This window comes from Schistocerca nitens, chromosome 5, assembly GCF_023898315.1.
Source record: "Schistocerca nitens isolate TAMUIC-IGC-003100 chromosome 5, iqSchNite1.1, whole genome shotgun sequence".
Taxonomy (NCBI): domain Eukaryota; kingdom Metazoa; phylum Arthropoda; class Insecta; order Orthoptera; family Acrididae; genus Schistocerca; species Schistocerca nitens.
In genome coordinates, this window is record NC_064618.1 from 741,055,198 (window position 1) to 741,072,618 (window position 17,421).

Consider the following 17,421-nt stretch of genomic DNA (forward strand, 5'->3'; position numbering starts at 1 on the left):
AATTTAGTATTGGAGGGCAGCGTGGAGGGTAAAAATCGTAGAGGGAGACCAAGAGATGAATACACTAAACAGATTCAGAAGGATGTAGGTTGCTTTAGGTACTGGGAGATGAAGAAGCTTGCACAGGATAGAGTAGCATGGAGAGCTGCATCAAACCAGTCTCAGAACTGAAGACCACAACAACAACAACAAAGAATAATCTTCCCTGTCTCTGCCACTGAAATATTGTTTACTTGGCTTACCTTCACTCTATTACATTCTATGGTATCATTTTCAGGTACCAAACTCCGTGCATTCTTACAGAGTCTTCTTCATAAAAGGGTGATCCGAATGATATGCCATTTACGTTTGCGAATTTTGTGCATGCCGTTGTTCAACCATCACACAAATATAACTCCACCATTCCCATACAGATACTCCTCCATGGGATTTTTGGTTATAATATGAACCAATTCAAAACGAACTGTCACATTCCGTCAGTAAAGACTAGAAGGAAAAACAGTTTGTTTTTGGATAACACTTCCTTAATGTAGTATGAAAAGGTATGCACTATTCAGCAGGTTTGTGGCAGGACTAAAAAATTTGAGTGATAATCCCCAGATTTTCAAAAGTAAGTTGAAAGGCTTTCTTGTTGTACACTTCTTTTATTCTGTAAGCAAGTTCCTAGCAAAAGCTTAGATCTTAGTACTGTGACATATTGCTTTACTTTACACAATCAGGTGCAGCTGTACGTGGCTACAAGGGTTCTCTTCCTGCTTTCTGTTGCCAGTCACACTCTAAGCTGATCTGAGGCAAGTCCTTATGGACTACATCTCTCCATTTTTTCTTTGGTCTTCCGCAGGGAGTGAAACCCCTGGATTACAAAGGCCATTGGTGTTTATCCATATGAGTGACATGTCCTGCCCATACCAGGTGTTTGCTTCTCAATAGGACTTCAATGTTTGGTCTGTTGTAGATTTCATCCAGTTCACTGTTATGCCAGATCCTCTATTCTCCAGATACTCTTATTTTTGCCATCATACAGCCTTATGGGTTCCTTGAAAGACTGTTTCATTTAAAAAACTGACTCAGACTGAAGTACGATCAGTTTGCGCCTTGTATCCTCATTTTGATTCTGTCTCACAAGATGCAACCTTTGTAAAGATTACCCCCTGATATTTAAAATTATGAATCATTTTGTATGGTTGGGTTCTGACTGTCAGAGGCTGGAGTGGATCTCTTGAATAGACATGAGTCCTACTCATCACTAGGTACTCAGTCTTTGATGCTTTCACAATTCTGATCACTGCCATCTCTAGGCTGTCGCTCATCCACATAAGTTTTTACTTATATCTGGACAACAGGGCCACATCGTCTGCAAATGTGTCATGTGTGATTTTCTCACCCTCTATCTTGATCCCCCTGAAGTTCTTATGGAAAGTGTCCCACATTATCTTTTTGACTGCCACATTAAACAATATCTGTGACACACCATCTCATTGTCTCAACCCTTTGTTTATGCAGAAGCTCTTGGTGACTTGGTTCCCAAGCTTCACTTTGCCTTTTGAATCAGTGAGACAACCTCTGACTAGGCTGATGAGTTTCTTGGGTATTCCAGAATTGGTTAGGTAATTCAGCAGGCTTTCCATGTGGATGCAGTCATATGCCTTCCTAAAATCTATGAAGATCACATGCAGCTCTTTACCACACTCTTTACCCACTCTGAGTGAGCTGGCTCTGCACATAGATGTTGTTAACGTTCGATTAGCACTTTCTAAGCCCTCCTGGTTTTCACCATTCACTTCTCCTGCAAAAGGTCGGTTTCTATCAAGTATTCAGTTGGACAAGGTCTTATAGCAAATATTCAGGAGGGTGATTCCTCCGTAGTTTGTGCAGTCCATTTTGTCACCTTACTTCCAATCTTCTAGGAAGTCCAGATCCTCTTGATTAGTGGCTAATTTTCTTGTGGAGTTTCTCTCCACCAGCTTGAATGACTTCTGCCTGGATTCCTTCTTCTCCTGTACTTTTCTTCTTCTTGAGCTTCGTTACCTGATTCTTTATTTCCTCTAGTGTAGATAGCAGATAATCGAAATCTACAATAACAGGAGCCGGCCGGAGTGGCCGAGCGGTTCTAGGCGCTACAGTCTGGAACCGCATGACCGCTACGGTCGCAGGTTCAAATCCTGCCTCGGGCATGGATGTGTGTGATGTCCTTAGGTTAGTTAGGTTTAAGTAGTTTTAAGTTCTAGGGGACTGATGACCTCAGCAGTTAAGTCCCATAATGCTCAGAGCCATTTTTACAATAACAGGAGTCTGAAATTCAAACAGATCTTTAAGTTCATCACAGTTGAGGAGCTCCCTGAAGCATTGTTTCTGTCTCTCACCAATGTTGAACTCATTGGTGAGTATGGTCTCATTATTGTGCTTGACAAATTTTTGGTAGCTCTGGTATACCATCTTAAAGAAGTTAACTTTATGGTACATATTTTGTGCCTCTTTTCCTGAAGCAATCTTGTTTAGGCTCCTCTATTGTTCCTTTGCTGTACATTCTCTTTGCTCTCCTCAGGGTCGCTTGGGTAGTACTTCTTCAAACAGTGCTTTGCCCTGTGCAAAATCTGTGCCTTGTAGCCAGATTTTATTGGCTTCTCTTATCTTGGCTAATGCCTACTGCATTCATCCATGTAACAAATCTTCTTGCCCCCATTTCATTTCTTGATTACTGCATTTGCAACCTTATTTATTGTAGCCTTGACTTCTTTCAACTCTTCTGGGTTCTGTTGTGAATCCTCTTTCTGCAGAATTTCAAAGCAGTTACTGAGCTGGAGCTGAAATTTGTCTTTCTTTCTGGTATCTGTGAGTAAAATGATGTAGTGCACCACCTTTTTCTATCAGTGGGTTGTACTTGTAGCCAGCTTTTTACAAGGACGTGCTTGCTCCTGGACTCTACACCCCATGCTGTCGTTACATCCATCACCCACTTCTTTGCTTTGATGTCAGTTGCAATGTGATCTAATCTGATTAACCATGTGACAGCACCGAAGTTCCCTTATGTATGTCCTTCCATTGGAAATTTTCGCTGCTGATGAACACCACTTCCGATGTTACTAAGCTTATGAGCCTGACACTGTTTCTATTGCTGACTTCATGCAAACTATATTGTCCAGCTGTTGAACAGAATGTCTTGCTATTGTGGATGGCATCCACGACTCTGTCCAACTCCGCACAGAATTAATCCTTTGCTTGGGATGTATATACTTCTGTGATCATATGGCAGTTCACAAATGACATTTTACACATCTTCATGTCTGTTGTTAATGCTATTCTAGGGGGCACTGACGAAATCCCAGAGACATTGGCAGCGAGAGCCCTGCTTTCACAAAATCTCATACCCAATTTGTGTCCTGTCCCACAGGTTCCTTAAAAGGAAAGCAACTAAATCCTTCCTGTATTTTTCAATCTCCTTGACTAGGCTAGTTGAGGCACTTGTTTTATATAAACTACAAATGTTTCATATCCCAAATCGTATGCGTTCTTCTCACACTTTTTGTCTATTTTGTATTAGCGAATTCCAAGGCTCCCTTGTAATCTGTTTACTGTTATGTTAACAAGATTTCTGTAAAGGTATGATAGCCCATTGCCAACCCACAATCTGGAGAACCAAGTTTTTTGATTTTCGGGTAACCCTTCCCTAAATGAATTGCTTTCTCTACAGCTGTCGAAGTTCATCTCCCGTTTTCTTAAAATTGTGAAAGGATGAAGGACAGGGAGTGGGAAGATAGGATGTTGTGAGACGTGCGTCGTCTGATTCAAGATCTGACTGGTTTTGGGAGATCCTGCCAGTAGCTCTGCCATTGCCGGCATAGCCGTTAGTAGTATACCAACATGCAAACTTCTCCATCCACATGGACAGAGCTGCTTTAAAATGGTATCTTTTTGGAGACAAACTGTGACATATTATTTATTATATATTGTATTGTACATTTTTCTGTGTATCTTTTAATTGTTACAGCCTTCTATTTTGGTTTTTAAATTTTCTCACCAGGTATCTGTGAAATATGCAGTGACTCGTTCCATGAGAAAGGCATTGACTCACAGGGTCCTACGGAACCTGATGTATTAAAATTACTCTGATTTTCTTCTGTTTTTAATTGACTTTGAGATCCATATCTTGTGTTTTAGGAACATAAATATATCAGTTAAATCAGTTTGGTTTTCGTTGTTAAAAAGTGTGGATATTATTGATCCTGTATTCTAGGTTGGTGCATGAGGTCATAGCATTTTTGTTTCATATGTTAGTATTCCAGTTGCTGTGGGTTTATTTATTGATTGTCATTTTTTATTTGTAGTTCACTGTTACTGTTTGAGTTTACATATTGTTACTTTGTCATTTGAAGATGTGATTGGAGCTGTGGATACTAGAAAATGGATTGCCAAGTGGAGAAATCAAAATATTTCTGACATATTCTTATCTTTGAAATCAGTTGAGGGGTGGCGGCAGTGGAACCAGCCATAAACATTTGCTCCACATATGGGATGATTCCATTGGACAGAGTATTGCATAAAATGGGTTTTTCATTTTAAGGAGTATTGTTTTAACATTAGTGGTTCTCCACATTCATGAAGACCTTTGGAGTTTGATGAAGATCATTTAAAGTACATTAATCCAGAATGGTTCACTTCAGTGTACTTGAGAACTGGCAAATGTGATGAACTGTGACATTCGACCATTGTGCGACATGTGCATGCAATGAGGAAGGTTCAAAAATCGTATATATGGGTACCGCATGCTCTGGGCCAAAATCACAAAAGTCAGTGGGTGGCCATATGTCCGTCTTTGCTTGCTCATTATAAAATAGACTTGTGAACAGCATCGACCGTTCCTATCAAATATCATTATTGGTGATGAGAAATGGTCTCTTTCTGCAAATATAAGGGAAATAAATGACAGCATGTCCCTGGACAAGGACCTATGCGCATCCACAAAAGTTTATGCATCTGGTGGAACAGTGACAATGTGGTGTACTACAGATTGCTTCCCTGAGCACTGCTTACATTTATAGTCAACAACTGAGATGTCTTGGAGAGACATCCCAAGAACATTAACCAGGGAACCGGAATGAAGTGATGTTACTCGACGATAACACCCACCTGCTAGGATTACAAAAAACACTATTGGGGTGGAAAGTAATTCCACACCCATCTTATTCACTTGATCTCGCTCCCTCATATATTCACCTTTGCCACTCTGTATCGCACAGCCCTCAACAAACTTCATTTCCTGATGAAAATGCACTCTGAACATGACCTGATGAGTTCTCTGCTTCCCGCATTGGCATACTGTTGTAAATAGTGAAGGAGAATACATTATTGATGACTGAAGTATCTGTGATGTGTATCTGTAGTGTTCATTAAACTTATGGAGAAACATGATGAACTTATGCACCAACTCAATAATAATAGGTAATATTACAGAAGCAGAAATGTTCCATCATTCTTATTAATAACCTATTCTTCCACATTTGTATCACATGCTTACAGGTTTTATAAGGAGGGAACTTGTGTTGCCATTGTGGGTACTGGGAAAGAAGAAAATCGTAACAACTTATATCCTCATGCAGCAGCTTTTGCACAGCCTTCTGGCGTGACACTCTCTCCTGAACTGCAAGCTGTCTTTGTGGCAGATAGTGAGAGCTCAAGTATTCGGAGAGTATCGTTGGTCGATGGAAAAGTCAGTGCTGTTGCTGGTGGCAGTAGAAGTCCTTTTGTAAGTCTTACAAAATTTAGGCACTAATATTTACGTAAAATTAAAGATTGTTACTAATATACTATCAGTATAGAGACATGTTGAGTTGTACACTTAATAAAGTATAGAAATGTAGTAGCTGTTGACTGATGAGTCACAATATTCACATCATACAAACACCTGGGAATATCAGTATGCAGGGCTGTGCAGTTTTAACTGAAGCAATTGACAGGCTTTGATTTGTTTATGTAGGACTGGCAGATTGCAGTTTGTCTGTAAAAGAGATTTTTATATAAGAGAATGTTACAAAATATACACAAAAAGTAAGAAATAAATGTCAGTTGAAGTATTAAGACACACTGAGCATTTACAGAGAAGGGTGATACAAATGGCCACATACGTGTGTGACTTGTAGAAGAATATATTTGAAGTGCTACAAAGTCTAAATTTGATGACACTCAAAGAAAGTCGAAGAGCTACTTATAAAATTCAAGGAACTGGTTTCAGAGTTAATAATAGTAATTACACTCAAAGAAAGTCAAAGAGCTACTTACAAAATTCAAGGAACTGGTTTCAGAGTAAATAATAGTAATTACACGGGCCAACAATGGAAAATCTTTTTTGATGAAAATACATTATTCTTATGTTTTTTAGGGTGGGAAATCCTAACATGATACTTAAAAAACTGTATCACCCACCATTTCTTCATGTTTTACAGTTAAATTTATTAAATTAAGCGATTTTTTAAAGAATTTAACAGCTTTTATATAGTTAAAATAATTTAAAAAGGAGGTGTAATGAATGTAGATGATGTTTGTAGCACTGCTGAAAAACATTTGTTGGCAAAAAAAAGGCCAATTTTATTTTTGTGTTAACAGATGGTGTTTTGTTTACTGTTAGCCTAATGTCATTTTTCCTGTACATGTGCTCAGTACAATGTCTAATCGTGATTGTAAAAATTTTGCTGACAGTTTTTTTTTTCTATTTGTGGTGAATTTGTGATTAAAAAACACCAAAGAAACATTACAGACTTTGTGAAAAAGGATTAGCTATCATACTTTGGATCTAAACTTGATCAAGATAAATCTTGGGCCCCACATAAGGTATGCTATGTGTGTGTTGAAGATCTGAGAAAATGGTCCAAAAAGGAGAAAAAAGCCTTTATATTTGCTGTTCCTATGATATGGAGGGAACCAAGAAATCATTCTGATGTTTGCTACTTTTGTAGTGTAGATATTACTGGTCATAATTCGAAAAACAAGAAGGTAATAAGCTACCCTAACCTTCCGTCAGCCATCCGACCAGTAGGGCATGGTGTAGATTTGCCGGTTCCTAAACCACCAGATGATTTAAATTCTATTCCAACAGAAGTATTTTCTGATGTGCAATCTGATTTAGATGAACCAGATGATGAATTCCATTGTAATGTAATACAGAAAGTCTAGAGCCCAAATTGTTTACTCAGATGCCCAAATTATTTACTTAGACTGAGCTTAACGATTTGGTTAGAGATCTGTGCTTAACGAAAGGCTCAATTGCTTTGCTCTAGATTAAAAAAAGAACTTATTGCAGTTGGAACCAGCATATACATGTATAAAAAGAGAGAGCAGCAATTTTCCAAGTTTTTTCAACAAGAAGATGATTTAGTGTACTGATCAGACATTCCCGGTCTAATTAATGAGTTTGGTATTGAATACGAAAAGGAAGACTGGAGGCTGTTTATTGATTCATCCAAAACTAGTGATGGAAAAACACTACCAAGGCCGCTGGAACACCAACATGATGGGGGCTACTGTTGATCACTTCACTGAGAAGTTCAGCAAGTGACTCTAGAAAAAGCTACACAAGAAGCTTCAGAGAAAAAAGAGAAAGAAAATACAAACCAATTCCAGCTGACAAGGGAAACCTCTATTTAACACACATCATTGTTTTAAGTAGCTTACAGTAAATACAAACCATGCTTATGTTGTAATGAAGCATTTAATTAATTTCCCCATTTATGGTATAGCATAAGATTTTTATACTATATAATAAAAAGCATATTGTTCAAAAACTATGGGTGATACAAAAAAACTAAGGCTAGATTTGGATTCAGCTCATAAAAATCTATAAAGATCAGCTATCAAAGTAAAAAAAGTTAAAATTTTTTTTTTTTCATTGGCCAGTTATCTGGCACCTCAAGTGGAAGACGTACCGTGCTGCTGTTCTTCTATTGTTACTATTTTGAGTGTGACAAAACAGTGTTTTAGTGTCAATCTGGGCATGCTAGTGTAAAAAGTGTCTCAAATTCAGCTAAGTAAAAAATCCATCCATTTTGCATGTTTATGTACATATGTAAGTGGACTTCCATATTTTCCTTGTGTGAGGTTGTGTACTAGGTTGGTTTTATTAGAAACTATAGATGTTAATATATTACAGGTCATGTAATTTTCCAAAATTTTTCATTATTTGTGTCAAGGCTTATGTGTTTAGTGATATATCAAGTATTTCTGAACATTTGTAACTACCACGCAAAATGTTTACTATATCATCAACTGCAAACTAAATTTGTGTTCTTTAGAAGTTTGTGGCAACAATGTCCTTGTTGAAACACACATCTCTAGTTTTATTGTATATTTGATTGATAAACTGTTTGTGTTTAGTAATTTTTGGATGCTCATGAGTGTAGTGAATAACATATTTTGTAATCAGTTATGAGCTACAATTGTTTAGCCAGTCTCTTTGCAGGAAATCATTTCCCTTCCTACTGCAGTGTAGGTACTTACATGATCAGTGCAGTATTTCCAGTTTTTTTTAACTGCTTGTTCTAAGTCAGTGTTTGAACTATTACAATCATGATGTCAGTGAATCTAATTTAAAGTTATTTGCTTAGTGTTCAGATAAAGGATTGAAGAATTTTTGTAGGGAGAATGCATCATGTTATCTTGGATGGAGAGTCATCAGCAGAAGTAGAAGTAATTGCTGGAGTGTGAGTAATTATTTGTGTTTTATTGTCCATGTTAATACACATCAATAAAATGAACATTGAACTACACTAATTTGGGACCATTCTATTGAATGGGCATGGAAAATTGTGCATTAAAAATCATTTAGTTTGTCACTGGAAACAACTTTCTGTTGTCAATGGACACTGTGTGAAAAATGTGGTTAGCAGTATTTGTCTGGACTGACTCCAGCTACTTTTAGGAAACATACACAGTATTGTCTGTTCACTGCGGGATTTTCACAAAGAAGTATGTGCACTCGGTATGTCTGCTTGGGGGGGCCCTCATCCAAGATGTGGAGGTGGCCTTGCCTGCGGCTATCGAGCGTGCAGGATGCAGTGGTCTGCATGTAGTGGTTCACATCAGCACCAACTATGCCTGTTACTTGGGTTCTGAGGTGATCTTCAGTTCATACAGGCAGCTGGCAGAGGTGGTAAAGACTGCTGGCCTCTAATGGGGGAGGAGGAGGGGGGGGGGTACAATGTTCCCAGAGTTGATTGGGGTCCTTTGATTTGAAGCTGAGTGGAGGGTTTCAACCGAAAGCACCATCGACTCTATGACGGTCTTGGGTGCAGATTATTTCTAGACCAGCGTTGTGTGGGAATTACTAGGACTCCCCTTTGATAGGTCAGGGATGCACTACACAAAGGAAGCAGCTACTCAGGTAGCAAGAGTACTTGTGGAGTGCACAAGAGGGTTTTTCAGGCTACGCAGGAGCTTGAGGTGCTCTGATGAACACTTGTCAGTTGATATGCAGCAAGGGAAGTCAAACCCAATTTAGAATAAAGACACTTCAACTGTCACAATTTTATCAGTAAACTGTTGAAGTATTTGTAATAAAGTTCCTGTATTTACTGCTCTCCAGGAAAGTTATCACACTCAGATTATTCTTGGGACCGAGTGTTGGCTGAAACCCGATGTGGAAAGCTCTGTGATATTTAGCGAGTCGTGGAACGTAAATCAGAAAGACAGATTAGAGGCAATAGGAGGGGGAGTGTTCAGTGCAGTTGATAAAAATATTGTCACTGTTGAGATCAAAGTTGAGTGTAACATTGAAGTCATCTTGTTGCGTATAACAGGTGTAGGTGAAACCAAGTTAATTGTTGGATGTTTTTACTGGCCACCCGGTTCTGCTGTGACAGGTCTAGAGTCATTCAAAGAAAGTCTACGGTCAGTAGCGTGTAAATACCCAGGTCATGCAATACTGGTTGGAGGCAACTTTAACCTGCCAAGTATAGACTGGGATGTCTATGGATTCATTGTGGAGGGTACAGATAGACAGTCATGCGAAATACTTTTGATCATATTTTCTGAAAATTGTCTTGATCAGCTAGCTCAGCAGCCCATACACAATGGAAATATCTTAGACCTTGTTGCTACAAATAGGCCGGACCTTATCAACAATGTCAGTATAGAGTTGGGGATTAGCGATCTTGACATCGTTATAGCAGCTATGATTATGAAAGTTAATAAATCAGTGAAGAAGGCTAGGAGAGTGTTTCTGCTAGATAGAGCAGATAAGTGGTTATTAACTTCTCACTTAGACATTGAATTGTCACTTAGTGCCAGTAAGATGGGTTAGAGGAATAATGGGCAAAGTTTAAGCAGAATATAACTCGTGTTCTGGAGAGTTATGTGCCTAGGAAGTGGATAAAGGATCAAAAAGACCCATCATGGTTTAATAACAAAATTCAGTGGCTGCTGAGGAGGTAGAGGCTGTTGCACTCTCAGTTCAAAAGGGAATGCATAAATGATGGCAAGCGAAAGTTAGTAGAGATTCATGCATCTGTGGAAAGATCTATATGCAAAAGCATGCAGCAACTACCACCGTCACACTAAGCAAAAGATCTAGCAGAGAACCCAAGAGAATTCTGGCCATATGTAAAATCGCTAAGCGTGTTGAAGGCTTCCATTCAGTCCCTTGTTGACCAGTCTGATGTGGCCGTTGAAGACAGCAAACCAAAAGTGAAGTTTTAAATGTCACCTTCTGCAAACTGTTCACACAGGAGAATCATACAAACATACTGTCATTTGACCATCAGACAGACTGCCGTAGGGATAACATAGTAATAAGCATACCTGACATAGAGAAACAATTGAATGATTTGAAAGCAAGTAAATCACCAGGTCCGTATGGACTCCCAGTTCTATTTTACAAAGAGTACTTTATGGCATTGGCCCCTTACTTAGCTTGCATTTATCATGACTCTCTTGCCCTGCGCAACGTCCCAAGCGAATAGAAAAAAGTGGAGGTGATTCCAGTTTATAAGAAAGGTAAAAGATCAGACACACAAAATTGCAGTCCAATATCCTAACTTCTGTTTGCTGCAGAATCCTTGGACATATTCTCAGTTCAAATATAATAAACTTTCTTGAGACGGAGAAGCTTATGTGCACGAATCAGTATGGTTTTAGAAAGCACTATTCATGCAAAACTCAGATTGCGCTTTTCTCACATGATATACTGAGAATTACAGACGAAGGGCAACAGGCAGATTCCATATTTCCAGAAGCATTTGACATGGGGCCCCATTGCAGGCTGTTAACAAAGGTACGAGCATATGAAATAAGTTCACAGATATGTGAGAGGCCAGAAGACTCCTTAAATGATAGAACCCAGTATGTTGTCCTCGATGGCAAGTGTTCTCCTCAATGGCACATGTTCATCAGAGATAAGGGTATCATCAGGAGTGCCCCAGCGAAGTGCGCTATGACCGCTGTTGTTCTCTATATAAATAAATTATTTGATTGACAGGGTGGGCAGCAATCTGTGGTTGTTTGCTAATAATGCCATGTTGTATGGTAAGGTGCCGTAGTTGAGTGACTGTAGGAAGACACAAGATGACTTGGATAAAATTTCCAGTTGATGTGATGACTGGCAGCTAGCCCTAAAAGTTGAAAAATGTAAGTTAATGTGGACGAGTAGGAAGATCAAATCCGTAATGTTCGGATGCAGTATTACTAGTGTCCTGCTCGACACAGTCAAGTCATTTAAATATTTGGGCATAATGTTGCAGAGTTATATGAGGTGAAACAAGCATGTTAGAACTGTGGTAGGGAAGTTAAATGATCAACTTTGGTTTATTGGCAGAATTATAGAAGAGAGTGGTTCATCTGTAAAGGAGACCGCATATAGGATGCTGGTTCAAACTATTCTTCAGTACTGCTCGAGTGTTTTGGATCCATACCAGCTGGGATTGAGGGAAGCCATCAAAGCAGTTAAGAGGCGTTCTTCCAGATTTGTTACCAGTAAGTTCGAGCAACATGCAAGTGTTATGGAGTTGCTTCAGGAACCCAAATGGAAATCCCTGCAGGGAAGGCAACATTCTTTGTGCGACACACTACTGACAAAATTTAAAGATCCATCATATTGATAATTTTTACCATTGGACCAACTAACTACAACAGAATGAAACATAATTTTCATTCCATACACATTTTGCCTTTATTCTCTGCAAAGGCATCTCGAATGGCAGGTTGCGTGATCGATTTTCTACTTGTTATGTTTCTGTTCCAATTTTGGTACTGTGCCTCTTCTTACAATTGGAACTTGGGGTTTTTGTTTTCCACATTTCACAAGCACTAGGAAGTGAACACTTGTTTTGGCACAATGTTGATGCCATCCCAAGTTCATTCTGTAGTCTTCAATTTTGGTCTGTAAAGTCTGTTTTGTATTTCAACCTTTTTAAAAAAAATATTTCTGTGATTTGAAAAATGGTGTGTGGCTGATAAAGTAATTTTTTTGTGCCAGATGGATTGAAAAATTAGTAAATGGCATTGAGAAAGCTCTGAATTAGACCTTTTTTAACAACCTTATGCACCAGAGAGTCAATCTTGATCTCCGTTTTGCGAATTTTATCCAAGTGATGTGAAATTACTGAAAAAAAATGAAGACATTTGACAAAGCTAAAGACAAGTTAGAAATTTTCAGTTTCTTGGGACTTTAGTGCTATAGAAGAGACACTTCTACCCAGAAGCACAGAGAGTAATGTAAAGTGAAACTCAGTTCTTCCCAACTACATTTGTCTTCCGTCCATCGTGGATGTAGTAGCGACAATGTAATTTCATCTCCTGGGACTACATCATCAATTCAGCTTTATTCTGCCAGACAAGCTGCTTCAATGCAGAGTTAATCTGGTGGGACTGGAGGGAAGTCTGCTAATTCTGCTGTTCAGCCAGCTTGTGAACATGTCAAAGAAACCTTTGAGACAATGTTTGCTGTAAGTGTTCCTGTTGAGTTTATCCTTTCAAGGACAAAGGAAGATATTTAGTATATGATGCTTTAGCTCCATGTTTTGAAAAGCAGTTGGTCACTAGCAGAAGGGCACATTTCTCTCTGTTTTGATGAAACTGTGAATGTAGCTTCAAAGAAAGAGCTTCAAACTGTAGTTAATAGTGGATTCCAAAAAAGGATTGCAAGATATTTCTGAAAATGCTTTTTTCTCTATAATATTTTTGATGGCTGAACATCTTGCTGGAAAATTTTTTGAAAAAGTACAATCAGATATGAAACTTCTTGGTCATCGGTTTATGAAACATGTTTCCTCTAGATGCTGACATTAGAGAATGACTTTTAGAACAATGGTCAGATGTTGAAAAATATTTTCTTCCGTTCATACACCAGGCACAAAAGCAAATTGACAAGTTCTTATAAAATACAAGAATTTTGTTAAACTCTTAAAAGATAAAACTATCAAAACAGAAATTTTGTTTGCTAGTGCAAGTGCTTGTACATGTTCAATATTCACTGGTTCCATTCAGAAGAGAGATACTTTAATGCATCTAATGTATAATAAGCATTCTGCAAAGAGAGTGTAAGAAGGATCATACAAAAACATTGTGAAATTCACCGCAGTTCTTCCTATTGAGTACAGTGAACATACAATAGTTGATGAATGGAAGAAAGTATGTACATTAGAAGAAGAAAAAGTGGATGTAGAAAGGGGATTCTAATTGTCAAGGAACCTCTTGAATGAGAACACAACAAATACGTGTGAAACCTGTTTCACTGCTGATATCATTTTCCAAACATTTTGTGAATGAGGTGTACTCTACAATAATATCTCACCTGAGCAACAATAATATCCTCAATAAATCACAGTTTGGATTTCAGACGAGTTGTTCTATTGAGAATGTCATTTACACATGCACTAACCAAATTTTATAAGCATTAAATAACAAAATCCCACCAGTTGGTATTTTCTACAACCTATCTAAGCCATTGAACTATTTGAACCACAATATCCTCCCAGATAAACTGAGGTTTAATGGAAGTGATGGTTGTTGTTGTTGTGGTCTTCAGTCCTGAGACTGGTTTGATGCAGCTCTCCATGGTAAAGCCAATAAATGGATAATGTCGTATCTAACCAAAAGAATGCAGAAATTGGTACTTAGTAATTCAATCAATGTAATCAGAGAAGATTCCTCTGACTGGGGATAAATCACATATGGAGTTCCCCAAGGCTTGATCTCAAGCCCGCTGTTGTTCCTTATATATGTAAATGGTCTTCCATTTAATGTACAATAATTGTAATTAAATCCTTTTTCTGTTGACACTAGTATTGTAATCAATCCAAGCATACATACAGCAACAGAATAAAAGGTAAACAATGTTCTTAACAGTGTCATTAACTGGTATTCGACTGATGACCATAGATGTTAAGTCCCATAGTGCTCAGAGACATTTGAACCATTTTTTTGAACTGGTATTCTGCTAATGGTCACCCTCTTAATTTTAAGATGACACAACATATTCACTTCTGCACCTCTAGAGGTACTACTCCAGTGATAATTGTAACACACAGTGAGGAAGTAATAAATAGGGTGGAAACTTCAAAATTTTTAGATGCCCATATTGATAGGCATTTGAACTGGAAATGCACATTTTAGAACACCTAAAACAACTTAGGTCAGCTGCATCTCCACCTAGAATCATTGCATATCTAGGGGTCAGACAAATCAGAATATTTGTTCCCTTATGATGCTTGTTGTAAATAATCCACTTCAGTTCAAAAACAACAATAATGTACACAATTGCAGTACCAGGAGGAAAAGTGACTTTATTTGTTTATTTCCTGTTTATTTAGTCTGACTAGATTAGAGCCTTAAGGTCCTCACTTACATTTGACCAGGAACAACACATACAAAGAAATATTATGTAACAGTCACAATAAAAAAGAATAGTTGGCAATAATAATAACAGTAGTAATAATACTAATTATAAAATGATAAAATAACAGAGACATTAGGAATGATGTTGAATAGTTATTACATGACAAACTCAGTATTAATAAAATGTATGATGAGGCAAACATCTGCAACTGGAACGTATTTATTGAATACAGTGGATTTTTTATTCTATCAATACTGATAATTTGCATTATTAATAAAAAGTAATAATTGGCAACAATAATAATAGCAATACTAAAATGATGATGATAAAACAATGTAGGCATTCAAATTATATTGATTAGTTTAGCACTTTTGAAGCCTTGTTTGGTTTTAGAAAACATGTAAGGGATAATAAAAGAGGAGAAGACGGAAATGAAATGACAGTGGCTGTTAGGAAGGGAGAGAATTCCAAGGGGAGGCAAAAATGGTGGGGTAGGGAGAGTTGATGAGAGTGAGCTGCAAACAAGTATATGGAAGGGATAGCTATTGTGATAGAAGCTGAGCCATTAACCACCTTTCTAAGTTTTAAAGAGCTTTAATTGCTCTGATATTTTGAGGAAAAACTTGCCAGAGTCAAGATCCTGACATATAAAATGTTTTAGACAACATGGCAGTGTTGTGTTGTGATAAAGAGAAGACTTTTTCTCTCCTGAGAATGAGTATTTCTGCTGTGTTGTTCAGATAGTAGTGTAAGGATTGAAGGTAAGGACTACAGTGGTTGAGAAGGTGATACAGCAAACATACAGCCTGATAGTCTCTACACTTATCAGCACCTAGCCATGATAATTGTTTATAGGTAGGAGTGATGTGCTCAAAATAATGTATGTCACAAACGTATCACACTCAAACATTCATTGCCAACATCAGCTGTCATACGAAAATCTTCGGGTCATCCGAAAGTCTTCGGAGAATAGGATCACCATAATGAACGATGGGGAGTATTAGTGACTCTATGAGTTTCTGTTTAAGCTCTAGAGGAAATACTTTTTTTATATTTCTGTAGTGAATGAAGTGAGGCTGACCCCTCTTACAGACGGCAGTTGTGTGTTCATTAGAGTCTAAGTGATAGTTCAGAATTATCTCCAAGATCTTTGAAGAAGAAGAAAGTTATTTCTGTGCTGTTTAGGATTAGTGGTGGAAGAGATTCTCTAAACTGACAGATAATAAGTCTCTTGTGAGCAACTAAGGTTGCTTGCATTTTAGATGGCTTAAGTTTCAAGCCTATCTGCGCGCACTTCGATGAAACATGTGAGTCAATGTCTGTGTGCTGGATGGCTGTACACAGGTTAAATGGGTGTGTGCTTAGTTATAACTAAAGGTCATCAGTCTGTTACTGAGCACCGTGGGCTTCAGATCCATGCCAGATGGCATGGACCTCGATTACCACTAGAGGTCTTTGCAGCCATTGCGCTGTAAGCCGTGGCTGCGGGCGCTCCTAGCTCGCATATAATGTGAGGGTGCCACGGTGGAGCATGTGGTCCCAGCGGCCAATAGCGACGTACCCTATCATGTATTTAAGCGCCTGCCTCTAGCTCAACGAGGCAGTCTGGTATTCACATGAGTCTATCGACATCTCACCTACAGACAGCACATTTACTTTGCTTGTTTCCATATACGAGTGGACATTGTTGATTTGTGAGGTTTTTCGCTTGTGACCCTGTTGCTTCCTGTGAGTTGTTGTTCATAGGGTCTTGCTTGGTCGTCAGTCATTGTTTGTGTCCGTCCTTTCCTGTTCATCTGTTTTGTTTGTTTGCAGGCCTCTCCCGTTCAGTCCCGCCACACTTTCTTTTTCAGCAACCCCGCAACCGGAACAGTCGTGGTTACAACATTTTGGCAACAAGATAAACGGTGGTAGTTGTTAGCATGGACGTGAAGTTGGTCTGTCTTCTGGAGCAACAGCAGCAGCTCATGCTGCAGCAACAGCTCCAGTTAGACATCTTACAGCAGTCACTGCAGTTACTAATGGACAAAGTTGATGCAAGGGACGCACTACAACAACAGCTTCCGAGTCCTTGGGTGTCCGATGATTTCCCGCATCCACCGTCATTCCCCCCATTTAATGATGCTAAAGAAGACTGAGAAACATACTTACATCTGCTGAAACAACATTTCATGGCTTTTCAAGTCATGGATGACTCCTTGCAGTGGTAATTGTTTTTGTCTTGGACCTCCCCAGACACGTTCTTTCTCCTCCACAAGTTGGCACCGTTGTCTGCTACTGTGGCTCTCTCTTTCCAGGAGATATGCCTTTTGCTGACAAACTATTATTCCCAACGCTACCATGTGGGCGCCTCTCAGCTGGAGTTCCAGCCTGGTCAATCGTATGGTTCCTGGGTCACGGACTTGCAGGGTCTCAGCTGTCGAAGCGATTTTACGTGCGTCAGTCACCAGTATAAGGCCTCGTGGGATGTGGTGGTTCAGCTGGCTCCCAATCCTGAGGTCCGCACTGTGGCATTGAAACTTGATAACCCCTCCTTGGAAGAGATTCTCCGCATTGCCTACTTATTTGAAATTGCTTAGGAAGCTAACAAGTGTCTCATGGCG

At 38.8% G+C, this 17,421-nt stretch overlaps 1 protein-coding gene across 2 annotated transcripts in view; it reads left to right on the forward strand.

The window, feature by feature from the left end:
* Nucleotides 1-17,421, forward strand: part of LOC126260146 (NHL repeat-containing protein 2) — a 180,189-nt gene that overhangs the window by 118,976 nt on the left and 43,792 nt on the right. For both annotated transcript variants that reach the window (XR_007546610.1, XM_049957401.1), the window contains exon 7: nucleotides 5,518-5,743. Coding sequence is in view for 1 of the 2 variants with exons in the window: in XM_049957401.1 (XP_049813358.1) it covers nucleotides 5,518-5,743 (226 nt within the window). In the remaining variant the exon portion in view is untranslated. The remainder of the gene's footprint in view (nucleotides 1-5,517; nucleotides 5,744-17,421) is intronic.